At 40.9% G+C, this 13280-nt stretch overlaps 1 protein-coding gene across 1 annotated transcript; it reads left to right on the top strand.

Moving 5' to 3' along the window:
- The first annotated feature begins 568 nt into the window (after positions 1-568).
- Positions 569-11202, top strand: dedd (death effector domain containing). The gene is made up of 5 exons (XM_069661059.1): positions 569-837; positions 2474-3113; positions 6479-6583; positions 6756-6893; positions 7097-11202. Exons 2-5 carry the CDS (start codon positions 2549-2551, stop codon positions 7501-7503), a joined length of 1215 nt encoding a protein of 404 aa, XP_069517160.1. The 5' UTR covers positions 569-837; positions 2474-2548; the 3' UTR covers positions 7504-11202.
- The last annotated feature ends 2078 nt before the right edge of the window (positions 11203-13280 follow it).

Genomic DNA, 13280 nt, shown 5'->3' with positions numbered 1-13280 from the left:
TGTCTGCTGGTGGGTAGACCTATATTGCATGCAAAATTACATGAATACCATCTATTAATAGAAAATATAGCAGACAAAATATAATATAGTGAAACGACGTGATATGGTATGATAGGGAGGAGAGAGAACCGATTTATGTCTGAGTTTAACAAATCTGTGTATTTATAATACATTTGACCTAATGATGCTGATAGACTTCAGAAACAGTGTGTATGGTTTAATCGGCAGGGGCATATTTTGAGTTCTGGTATTGGGTTGATTTTTGGCAGGTTCTACTGGTCCTTGGGCTGGTTAGATTGTAAAATTAAAATTCTGGGGAGATAACTCTCATTTGGACCCCCCCCTAATGTCTATACCATGGCTACGCCCTTGGTATTTACCAATGACTGTATATATAGATTTATTTTTATTTATTTTTCTTTTTATACAGTCTATGATATTTACTCAGACTCCAGCGACCACGGTGGGCACGCACTTTCCAACAGCGAAACCGGAGCACGACAGCGGAAGTTAAATGCCCTCTGAACCGGAAGTTCTCTCATTTTAGCTGAGGAACGGAGTCTGCTTGTTTTTCCCATGATGTCTGTCTGAGGACCAAAACCATTATACTAACTCATATTTCTGGAATTAAAGAAGTTCAGTCGCCCACCAAGAGACTGGAAACACGTCTGTTATATAGTCAATGATTAGTCGACCAAAAATAACCAAACATCCTTATTTTCTGTCCCGAAAGAAGCTTTGCGGCGCTTTTAGACACAGGGAAGCTAACTTCGCGTTAGCTGCTTACCCAACTGTTCTTGTGTGGGACTTGTCAAGAATACTCCAAGAAGACAGGAGGTAATGTAACAGTTCAAGATATCGTCAGATACTACTTTCTGCTTTACTTGGTGTTATCTACTTTAACGGTAATGTTAACGTTTAAACTAAAGCTAATGATGGGCAGTTGGCTTATGCTACAACAAACAGGATATGTGTTTTAATATGCGCAGATCTACGGTACTGGAGCAGATTCATAGCTATGTATTATATAATAGCGTAACATGGATCGGGACCCGGTACTGTCTTGTTGTTAATGGGCTCCAAATCAACATCTTGCATCTGTTTTAAATTCCCACAAAAGTATTGTTAACGTTAGCTTGCTAGCTAACTTCCGCTAGGCAGCTGGCTAGCTGTTAGCTTGTCATCATTCTTGCAAACAGCTGGATATGTTATTGAGTATCTGTTTGTTTGTTTAGTCAACAGTGCAAATTGTCAGCATGAGTTATTTCAGTGTTGTTGCAAAGATTAGACTCTTGTTTGTACACACAGTGTGTTTTAGCAAAATCAGCGTAAGCTAACGGTTTTATGATGACAATGATGGATTTTGTGTGTTGGAAGCTGCATGTTTGCGCCGTGTGTCCTTCATTTCCAGCTTGGACGTGGCATTCATAAAGTTAAAACTTGCTTATGTCTACATATCACAATTTGGTCCGTTATCGACTTCTCGATTCATTTTATTGTCCTTTGACGTTCCTGATAATATCAAGCTAAGTGTTTAAGACATTTTATATTCTGCAATTACGTTAAAGATGTGTCATACCTACCTCAATTTACTGCAGGTAACTGCAGCCGACCGACGGATAGGACTATGCAATAACAAATGCACCGCCACACGCATCTGCTACTTGAAAATGCTTTTTTAACATATTCTTATTTACAATGGCGGCCTGGCAAAAGGCAAAGTCTCTTGAGGGAACAGGGAACGGGGATAGGGGCTAAAAGGAAATGTCAAAAGTTTAAAAGACAGCAGCACACATCCAAACATTGACAACATGCAGTACATACATGGCATGCAGTCTAGCACATAAGCACTGGGCAGGTAGCTAGCAGGCAAACATTGACAGGCAATACGACAAGACAAGCGAAGCATACACAAGCAGTATGACAAACAGGCAAGACAAAAACGGCAGCAAAGTGACAATGATATGCACAGGACAACAGTAAGCAGCACACGGACCAGGTGTTTTAGGTTGAGAAACAGCAGCATGTTTTTTGTAGCAGCAGGGAACGGCAACAGACCGACTGCAGTATTCCCTTTAGGAACTTTCAACAGAATATGGTGAGCAGAGCGGGTGTTGTAAGCAGCAGATGTAGTTGTAACTGGCACAGGTAGGGAGGGGACAGACTAAGGAGGGTTTTGTATATAAACATGAATTTGAGTAATTTTAGTGAGAGGGGTCAGGTGTTCACTTACCTGAGGCTAAAAGTCACAGGAAATACACAATCATAGAAGTATTACAAAACTGAGTTCCACTGCAGTTTTAATGCAAGTTACATATTTGACACTGCAGATCTACAAATCCAAGGTGACAGAATTATTATTGTGGACACATTATGTTCTACAATATGACAATTTGGAACAATAACAGTTTTTAAATCCAGTTGTTTAAATAGCTGACAAGTCATACGTGTGATCCCCTTTCTCTGTACATAGCTGACCAGCTGCAGCAGACAAAGACAGCAGGGGTTGCAGGGATCTGAGCATCCCTCATCACCATCGGGCCCTGAGATGACATCACAGCAGCCACAGCTCCCAAACGCTGTCATTCCTCCCCAGCTAGCCCAGAACTCCTCTCCTCAGCAGGCCCGGCCTCACATTCAGGCTAATCAGCTGGACTCGAGTCAGAGCGGTGCGACCGCTGGGCCTCTGGACCACAGAGCGCTGACGGGCAGGCCGGGCTGCTCTGGTGTGGCATCAACCAGTGGGGAGGTGGCCAATAGGAACGTTTCTTCATCCCATGCTAACTCCAGCTCTTCCAGGAGAGATAGCGGCTTTGAGCCGTGGCCCGAGGAAGCTGTGGACAATTCTCATGGGCTGTACTCACTCCACCGCATGTTTGACATAGTTGGAGCCCAGCTAACGCATCGGGACGTCCGTGTACTGTCGTTCCTGTTTGTGGATGTGATCGACGAGTATGAGCGTGGTGGCATCAGGAGTGGGAGGGATTTCCTGTTGGCTCTAGAGCGCCAGGGTCGCTGTGATGAGACCAACTTCCGTCATGTTCTCCAGCTTCTAAGGATTATCACCCGGCACGACCTTTTGCCTTATGTCACACTCAGGAAACGGCAGGCTGGTGAGTATACCGTGTCCTCTCTACGCTCACACCAGGCTTCAAATACATATTTAATAACTGCCAGCTCTATTTCTGTCTCTAACTGTTACTAAAAACAGAGATGGTCATGTGGTTTTATGTAATGCTGCATATGAGTTGGAAAAAGATCAAGACATTTCAGAGATGTGTTATATTTTTTTTGCACATCCTAATGACTGTCGAGAACAGAGCTGGCTCCTGGAAGTTTCAGTTAAAGCTACCCAGAATAGAGATACCCATACTGAAAAACCTGACGTGATATGTGTATGACAAATATGTGCATACAGTTACAACAGTCCTGCTATAAATACTACTGTCAGGATGGTTCGAATCATCAGTTTATATTTTAAGTTTATGTTGAGACGATGCAGTCCGTTGTGCTGATGAAGGATTTCTTAAACCAATCCTACATTTAGGAGGGAAAACTCAGATTACTGATGTAGCAGCCAACACTGTGATTTTACTGAATAAAAATAGACATTTTCTGTGTGTTTTGGTTTTGAACCAAACAGCAGACTAATATCTTTAACAAAAATATTTAACATTATTATACCCTGTCAGAAGATTGCACTGTCTGCTCGGCTGTGATGCTCTGCTGCATGTGCTGCAGACGCTGCTGAGAAGAGTAGGGATGGGTTTCGTTAGGATTTTATCGATACTTATCGATACTACTTTCCATTATTCGGTGCAAAAAATAAAGACATGTCTTAATAGGGTGTCTGATAATGTGCCTCTGGAAGGGGGGTTGTAACTGGGGCTAAGGGCTGAGGTCATCTCCCTACAGCAGGGGTGGCCAACCCTGCTCCTAGAGAGCTACCTTCCGGCATGTTTTAGGTTTCTCCGTATTCTAACACCTGCTTTGAATGTTCTGCTCATTGTCAGTCCCCTGAGAAGCTTCAGTTGGTTGATAACAAGCAGATCATTCAAATCAGGTGTGTTAGAGTACGGAGAAACATAAAAACATGCAGGAAGGTAGCTCTCCAGGAGCAGGGTTGGCCACCCCTGCCCTGCAGTCACAACAGTTAAGTAACAGTTCCCTGTATTAAGCAATGCAAACATAGTTTTCTGGCTGTTATGGTAACTCAAAATTCATACGCACCTAAACCAGCTAGGCTCCTCTGCAGTGAAGTAAATCATTTATAATAATTTTTTTTATGATTGATATTTTGTTTAGAACAGTCCTCTGTTTAAAGAAGGTTATACCGTATTTCCCCGTTAGAAAGGTGCTTAATTCTCCACGAAATTGTAGTTTGTTCACAAACTACTTTAATCTGCTCATCTTGCTCCTCATGAGTTAATTTTCTACACACACCTTCACCTGCTGCACACAGAGGCTCGTCCCGCCCCGCCTCTTTCTGTTGCTCTTCTCCTTTATGTCCGCTCTGTTTACATTTATCATGAGCTCGTTTTCACAACAGCAGGTGAGCCGCGCGTGAAGGAGGCTCGTCTTTAGAGGCGTGTCGAAACGATCAAAACTTGTGTGGTTCTCAATGAACCAGACACGACACAACTGCACTTAAAATCTTGTAAAACAGCACATTAATTAAACGGAATGTTGACGGAAAATACCGATAGGAGCACCGTTTGTCCATGAGCTTATCAGTACTGTCGGTGCAGACTAACTAAGTACCGGTACGAAAAAATACCGGTTCTCCATACCCATCCCTAGAGAGGAGTTAGTATAGGTTTTACATTTTCATTAGTTTTTATTCTTATTTCCTCTTTTCATTTTGTTTTTTAATTTCAGTTTAGTTTTAGATAGTTTAAGAGTTCATAAGTAGTTTTATTTCTATTTTTATTTTGAGGAATTGACTAGTTTTAGTAAAGTTTTTATTTACTTTTTGTGTTAGCTTTAGGTTTTTCAGGTATTAAGAGGAAAGCTTCGATTTTAAAGAAGCTGAAAAGGGTAGGATGAAAGGATGCATGACATCAAATATGATTTTCATTAGGTCTTTTTATTAGGCCAGTGCCTCGAGAAGTCAAACAGGACAGGACAAAGTGGTAGCTATAGCAACCACAGCGTGAAGCGAGGGGGAAAATAAAACTAAGCTGATTTTACCCTCCGTTCTATTTTAGTTTTCGTTCGTCTTACATGTTCATTGTAGTTTTTTTGTGTGAAAATTGTAGTTTTTATTTCAGTTAACGAAATTATTTCTTTTAGTTTTCGTTAACTATCACAACCCTGCTCTGGAGTCGGATCATGCTTTGCACAACAAAGACAACACAACATTTCTCAATCACCTCAAGCTTGATTTTCTGCATTATATGTTCTATTAAAAGAAGTTTTCATTTTGGCACGTGTCAGAAAACATTCAGATATATCAGTGATAGGCCCATATAGGCATGATGAGACTGGCCAGTGGCCAAGCAATATAGTGGTGGGCCTCTATAAATTATGGTTAATCTGTAGTACGCTATACATTATACGTACATTATTGAACTGCCACCATTACTTCCTGCATACTTTTATAGATGACTATTGTAATATTGTTTTTTTCTATTAGGCACTGTCTCTTTTGCATGAACCCATACATTTTATATTTTCACTTATATTTGAGTTGTTGTTTGCGTTTTGTATTATTTGTATTGAACTGTATTTTGAGGAGCTATCTGGCAGAGGTGTTTCTGTCATTTAGCCTCATCTTATCAATATCAAACCATACAAACACCACCACGCGTGTGCCCCCGAGGTCAATCATGTGACCTCTCAGGATTGAAGTTAGTCGTCCTTAATGCAACAACAAACATTACTTTTTAAAATTGTAATTTGCAACATGAGGACAGCTCAGAACAATGATGGTGAAAACGGAGGTTGGCTGGTTTAAAACTTCAAGTTCAACATGAAGTTTTTATAGACGCTGTTGCATTTCCTTCAGCATGTTTGTTGTGATGACTTTTTTCTTGTTTTAAAGTGGCCTGCAAACAATGAAGTGATGCACTTCTGCCCCCGACTACCATAAAGTCTTTGTTTACACCGTATTGCTCTGGAACAAAAATATGATGGTATTTTTATCTGGTCTATGTTTAAGAAAATAGGCTGCAGAGGCCGATGAGGACGTTAGAGTGGATGTGTTACATAATTTTTACTGCTGAAAAATATAAATATAGTTTTGTTGTAGGATGCATTTTTTTATTCTTTTCAAAGTGTCATGGGTTTAACTTCAGATTAAACGTTGATTTCTGCAAAAATAATAGTAATTTACACAAACGTAAACATGTCGGCAAGAGCTGAACCACAGTGATGGTTCATGTCTGCAGTGCTGCAGCTTCTTGGTGTTTTCATGGTGTGGATGGGATCATTAGCACTGCTGTCTAAGAGTAACATCAGAAATCACTTGTGTTTTCAGTGTGCCCAGACCCTGTTGACAAGTACCTGGAGGAGACGTCAGTGCGATACATTTCACCACGAGGAGCTGTGCAGAGCAAGGACGCTATGCCTCACAGAAGAACAGGTGGGTGTTGGTGTTCAAGTATTTTTCCTGTATACTTCTCATGTATTTAAACGGCTAGATAAGAGTAAGATTATTATTATTATTATAGCCAGTCCATCTAACGTCTTCATAAGTAACTATTCTCTGGGAAACGGAAGCCTGATTAATGGCAAGAACAAACTTTACTTTTTAGGTCCTCAGCCGGTCATCTGCTGTTCCCCGTCAGGGCCACATGTCGGCCCTCCCCGAACAAAGCCGGCTCCTCCTGTACAGAGCCGCAAACGCAGGAGAAGTCACTCCTCAGCTGACTGCAGAGAGAAGCAAACATGTGGTAAAAACAGACAGCATAAAGAAAGATAATCGTTTCTGTCAGGTTGTTAAAATTCTGATGACAGTCCAGTGACATTGGTTAAAATGCACCTGGCAATTGTCCAGCTGGGTGCCAGCCGTTCCTCAGCCATGATTGGATCGCATCATTTCAGATTTACAGTACTCAGTTGAAGTTGTTGTCTCTTTCCGTGTGCTCTCCTTCAGATATCCGCCTCAGAGTTCGTGCTGAATACTGCCAGCACGAGTCTGCGCTCCAGGGGAACGTCTTCTCCAACAAGCAAGAGGCGGTGGAGCGACAGTTCGAGCGCTTCAACCAGGCAAACACTATCCTCAAATCCCGAGACTTGGGCTCCATCATCTGTGACATCAAGTTTTCTGAGCTCACCTACCTGGATGCCTTCTGGAGGGACTACATCAACGGATCTTTGCTAGAGGCCCTTAAAGGGGTCTTTATCACAGATTCCTTAAAACAGGCGGTGGGGCACGAAGCTATAAAACTGTTGGTCAATGTAGACGAGGAGGACTACCAGGCAGGCCGACGCAAACTGCTCCGCAATTTGGTCACGAGTGGAGGGAGCCAACCAGGAGCGAGCAAAGACTCTGTATCTTAGACTCCGGGTGTGAGCGTCGGTCGCTGTGCCTCCCCCACAGGGAACAGAGTGAGACGTGTTCGTGTCGTTTGAGGTGCCTGAAGTGCGTGCCTGAAAGGAAATAAAAGAACTTCAAGCCACCGCATTGATCCCTTGAGAACTAAGGTCATAGGAAATCTACTGGGCACCCCGGAGCGTAGCATGCGAGGTGATTGGGAACTATGTTAGCAGAGAGAAGTAGGCGATGCATAAACAGGCTGACATTATTCTGAATGTTAAGCTGTTCATTTTCTTCAAGGAGGAGAATGCTTATTCTTGCATTGACTTTTATTAATTTCTTGTTTCTCGTATGTAAGCTCATTGAAACACATGTTAACTCTAATGATACTCCTTCACCCCTCTTCAAAGGTCATGTTCAAAGCAGGAAACGTGCTTAAAGCTGATGAGTTACTCCCAGTGGGAGTTGTACTTTATTGCCAAACTGGTTCATCTTTTTTCCAGGTACTTGACATTGATTGGATTAACCCAATGAGAGTGTTCTGTATGTTATAGAAAGGCGAAGACTGGACTTGATTTAGAATTTGTTTTTCTATTTCTTTCAGCTTCTGATCCTTCTTTCCCTTTGCAGAGTGTCCTCGTCTGTAGAGATGAACCCTTTCAGAGCCTTTTTATTGGCTCCTTCTTGGTCACTGTCGACATCTTTGTGTCTTCGCTTTGTTTTAACACATCTTGGTTTGACAACACGGCTCTTTAGCAGCAGCTGTGATTCTGGCCTCATTGGAAATCTCAATTGTCCAGTCACTGCCAATATTTCAAACTTTGCTCCAAACGAGTTGTATCCGATCAGACATGGAGTCACTCACCGCTGAGTTTTTAGATTTGTTCAGAGCTTTGTTCTCTGGACCTCTGTTCACTCACCCCCTCACTGTCACTGTCACTCAATAACCCAGCAACAAATCCACAGCAGGTGAAAACCACAGCCCGTGTGTGTAGAGGCGTCTCTGTTGTGCAGGAAGTAAGGTTGTTTACAAGAGTTTAGAAATAATTCAAAGATGTTTTTGTGAAGTCGTACGCTCAATCCTAAACAATCTCTTCTTTGGATACGTCACTCCTCCTGATGGATGTTCGCTAATTGGCGGCGTGTTAGAGAAAAGACTTCGTGTCGGACCTCTAGAAGCATTCACACGCTGAGCTCGAGATTCTTTTATTCATGTTTTTAAAAGCAGCTCTGTGCGGACCCACTTCAAAGTAAGGTACAAGCATTTTAATCCTCGGCCAGTGAAGGAAAATCATTTATACAGCATAGCCTGCGATGCTGCTCAACCAATCTGTGAATTTATATTGCATTAATCTATTTTGCATCAATGGAAACAAGTCTTTCAGCAGGAGACATTAGACTGGGTGTGACACACATCTGTTGACAGTATCACTGATGGTAGAAGGCCCACTGAACAGCCTGATGTCTAACAAGTTGGGAGATCTCACGGAGGTGCTGCAGATTTTGTGGCTGCAAATTTCTACCGCAAATCCACCGTCCTGCCTCAGACAGCAGGAAAGTGATCTGAAACACGTGTTAAGCTGTGATCATGTTTTCAGGAGATCAGAAGCTTGTTCGGGCTGATACACCTTCATCCAGTTCAGGTATTCAGTTTATTTGCATCACAGTGTCGGCAAGCTTCAGAAATGTTGCACAACATTAAAATATCCAGATCCCAAGTCATGAGTCGTCATGAGTCGCCTGTAGTTTCTGTGGTGCGACCCCACGTCGGCCTTTATCAACGGCTAATCGATCAAGTGTTATTAAACCGGCAGTTCAGCTCAGAATCAGAACTACTTTATTAATCGGGGAAATTCGGGTTGAATTTTTTCAGCCCATCACAAAGTTTTTGCTGCTTTTAAATACTTTTCTCTGCAAGAGAAAAATAGCAGAGGCAGAAACCCTGCAGACAAAACGTCTCAGTTCTAGATGCAACATTTGTAATAAAAAAAATCATAATCTGAATATTTGGGAAATCTGATTGACATGATGTATGATTACGGTAGGCTTGTTGGTTTTTCATCTTCCTGTGATGGTTTGTTGATTTGGGACACAGACTAGAACAGTCTGCTCTGTGATGACATACTTCATATTCTTGTTTCTACATTATCAGAGCACAGAAACTTGTCAAAGAAAGTCTGACTCAAAGTCAGACACTCACAAGCATCTACAGCCGCCTCGTGCTTAAAGTGTTCAGACCAAAGGCAAAGCTCATTTTTACTTTACATAAGAAGTCAATGCAGTGACACCAGATGCAAATGGAATATTAAAAGTTGCATACGTTTTGTGGTGAAAGCCTTTAAAATGAGACTCTCCTGATGTGCTGTGATTGCGTCCGAATTGTTGAAAAAACAAGCTTTTTAAAAGTGATTTGTCTGTGCTGCAGACATCCCAAGAATTATGGTTTTTAGTTTAATAAATCTGCATCGAGATGGAGTTATTTCAGCTTCCTTGCAGCCCATATAATGGGACATAAATCACTGCAAAATCAGTTTATGTTGGGTTCATACTGCTGCAACAAATGAGCTTTGTATCCATCCAAGAAATTCTGACACCAGCCAGCGTCGAGTCTTACCTGGCTTACAGGTCATCAAACTGGGCACTGGTCAGCCTAAAGTAGCTGGAAGCAGCAGTGAATTTAATTCAGACAGTCGCTGGAGAAAGAAGTGAAAGTAAGAGCTGTTTTAGCTCTCAGATAGTTTCACGAGCAGAGACACAAGGCAAAATTAGCTTCGCTTTTGGTCCGAGCACAGCTTTACTTTTAAGTAGCTGCATAGGAAACACTACTTCCTGCCCAGGCACTGAATGTTGGTCTTCGACGTACTCCCCGTGTTCTTTAATCATACAACATGGACAAAACATTTGGGATACTGGACACGAGTCGACAGATGTCAAGGGGGCGCCATCGTCATACTTTGCTCTTTAAATCTCCAAATCGTGACTTTAAAATAAAGAGAATCTGAGCTCTTAAAATGTCAAACCTGGTATACGAACTGGTTCTGATCCAATGCGAACTCCAAGTACCTTTGTTTGGAAATGTTTTAATATCAGTGATAATATATCAAAGTATTAGCATAATGCTGTTTTGTGATGAGATTATTTAGATTGTGTAACAGAAGTAGAGAAGAGGCTGAATGTCAGTTTTAGTAAGAATTGTCATTTCAAATGAAAAGTCTCTAAAACTAATATTTGACATTTTTCCTTCATTTTTCTGTTACTCAGTGCACATAGCCAAATGGTTGACATAAAGAAATCTGTGTACCCCAATAAAAGTTCAGTGTATGTTTTTACCAAATATATGCTCCCTGCTCACGGCGCCCCATCGTCTCTCTGCTGCCTCACCTGCATCCTCGGGTACATATCACCACACGCAGACCGCGACTGACAGGCCACTATAACTGTGAATTCTATAGAGTAGGCCTACGTTTATATTTCACCCCAGTGGAATCTCATGTAAAGGTTGCCAGTTAGTATCTATTATATAGGTTGGTGTATGTTCTGTTGATTGTATGTTATGTTAGTTGTTAAATGCAGCATGTAACCTGTTCTGATCTCCAGAAATGTTCTAGAAACTCACACTGCTAACATTTTGTAAATAACTTTATTGGATGTCAGGTTTTCTTACGTCAAATTTTGCATTTCTTTCAGAAAACAGACGAGTAGGACTGTTAATAAATGAAATGGATGGGTTTGGTTGAAGTCCCAGTCCTAATTATTTTTTTTTAATGTCACATGAAAATCAAATCCTGCAAATCAGAAAACTAACGGCCTCCTGGTAGATCTGATGCTGAATGGTAACAGCAACATTTAAGATGCATTTTAGATATCCAAACTCAAACCACCTTGTGAGTATTAAAGCCAGACAGAAGGGGGAAATTTTGAGAATGAAGCCGAAATGTTGAAATTCCGAGAATAGAGTCCAAAGGTCGAGAATAAAGTCAAACGTTTAGTATTAGAGCCAGGTATGAGAAAATAATTCTGACTTTATTCTCAACATTTCAATATTTCTTTTGTGTCACATGATGCAGATTAAAATACTTGTTGTAAACTATGGCAACATTTAAAAAATGTGTTCCAAACATCTTCGACAGAGGAGTCTCAGGGCGGAATAAAAAAAGGGGGATGTGGAAGATTTTGAGTTAAGATGTCTAGTGATGATAATAATCATTGCCAGGTAAGAAAGTGTAGTTTTAATGTTGCATACGAGAATATAGTTGACGTGTGAAAAATAAAGTTGATCTTTTAGTATTAGTTCAGATATAACAAAGAAAGTAAATCAGAGGAAGATTTTTTTGAGAGTAAAGTTGTAACGTCCAGAATACAGTTTAAATGACTAATAAAGGACATTTGTTTATCTAAAAGTTAAAAGCTTTTAGTATTAGTGCCAGGTTTAAAATGTACACTTAAAAAGATGAGGTCATGATGTCCAGACTAAGGTTAAACTGTTGGTCTTATTGTTGATCTTTCAGTGTTAGTGCCAGAAAGTAAAACAAAAGAGGATTTTATGTAATTCTCAAAATCCTCTGATTTTTTTTTGTACATGGAACTAATTCCAAAAGTTTGTCTTTAATCTCAAACGTCAACTTTATTTTTTAACATTTCAACTTTATTCTCAAAGTTGTAAATTCAATTAACAATCAGACTATACAGTATTTTGGTACTGATACTGTCTCATTATTGCTTTGATGCAGGACTTTACTCACCATTATGACATTTTGTTCCACCGATTCTTGTGTCCCATTAACAATTTGGAACATTTTTAAAGCATTTAAAACGTTTCATACCAAGGTGAAAGCAGGGAGAGGAAATTTCATTTTTCCACACCGACAGCTTAAACAGGCTAAAAAGACACAACAATAAAAGTAACTTTAAATTCTATCACATCTCTGTAGAAAATGTTCAAGAATAATGTTCATGAAAAACAGAGTTTGACAAAGGTCAAAGTAAAGGTTTTATTAGAAACACAGCTTCATTCATGAACCTCTCATGAAAAGGGCCTTAAAACTAAAGCAGGTCAAAAGGACTTAATCCAAACAAGAGTACTGACAGTGTTCAAGTGTACCTGTTCATCCTGCATCAACCATCATCGTCTTTTGTGTTCAGTGGGTTCACAGCTCTTGTGCAACATGTGTTAAATTGTACACGTGCAACATGGTGAGTTACTCACTTGGAGACATGCTGAGGCAACAATCTGTAGGCAGGTGAGAAGCCACCGAGCCTCACCTGTACATTCAGACAACCACCATTCCAGTTTTAGCTCCACGTGAGAGCCAATAACACGTAGGGTCATGCACACTTTGCTTTCAGTCCGATGCTACCAAGCAGACAAATCAAAGTCGTCGTGTTCACTGAGGACAATGTGTAGTTCTGGGGAGGTGCACGTCAGGCAACTGCGTCGTGTCCGCGGCTTCAATGTACCCGAGGTGACGATAGAACACAGAGGTGAAAACGAGTCTTAGCTAGTTTTTTCAGTGCTTCAGTGTCTCATTTTGTTGTTTTTTCATGTTAAAAAAACCTAGCATATGATTGCACATTGTAGAGCTTGATATCTTCAGGTGGCAGTCGGTGCAAACGTGTTCAAGAAAGGAGACTGGAGTGTGTGATTGATGAAATGAGCAACGGCACATCTGTTTGGTTTGCTGTGTCATTCAGAAACATTTTACTGTTAGCTGCACTCTCATAGATAGCTTAATGCCCATGTGTGTCTCTTATTTACAGGCATGTCTTTCAAGAATAGTGGATAGCTTCATCACTGGTGCTT

The sequence above is a fragment of the Semicossyphus pulcher genome, unplaced genomic scaffold (assembly GCF_022749685.1).
Source record: "Semicossyphus pulcher isolate SPU_LCO1_2020_fin unplaced genomic scaffold, fSemPul1.0.p SCAF_13, whole genome shotgun sequence".
Classification (NCBI taxonomy): Eukaryota; Metazoa; Chordata; class Actinopteri; order Labriformes; family Labridae; genus Semicossyphus; species Semicossyphus pulcher.
Note: the sequence above shows the minus strand (reverse complement) of the source record. Positions and strands in the feature narration are given on the sequence as shown.

Bases quoted from the DNA above. Each gene is read 5' to 3' on its own strand.
- dedd (XM_069661059.1), top strand. From the start codon at position 2,549: ATGACATCACAGCAGCCACAGCTCCCAAACGCTGTCATTCCTCCCCAG. The intron at 3,114-6,478 runs GTGAGTATACCG...TTGTGTTTTCAG, and splicing joins ACTCAGGAAACGGCAGGCTG to TGTGCCCAGACCCTGTTGAC. The intron at 6,894-7,096 runs GTAAAAACAGAC...GCTCTCCTTCAG, and splicing joins CAGAGAGAAGCAAACATGTG to ATATCCGCCTCAGAGTTCGT.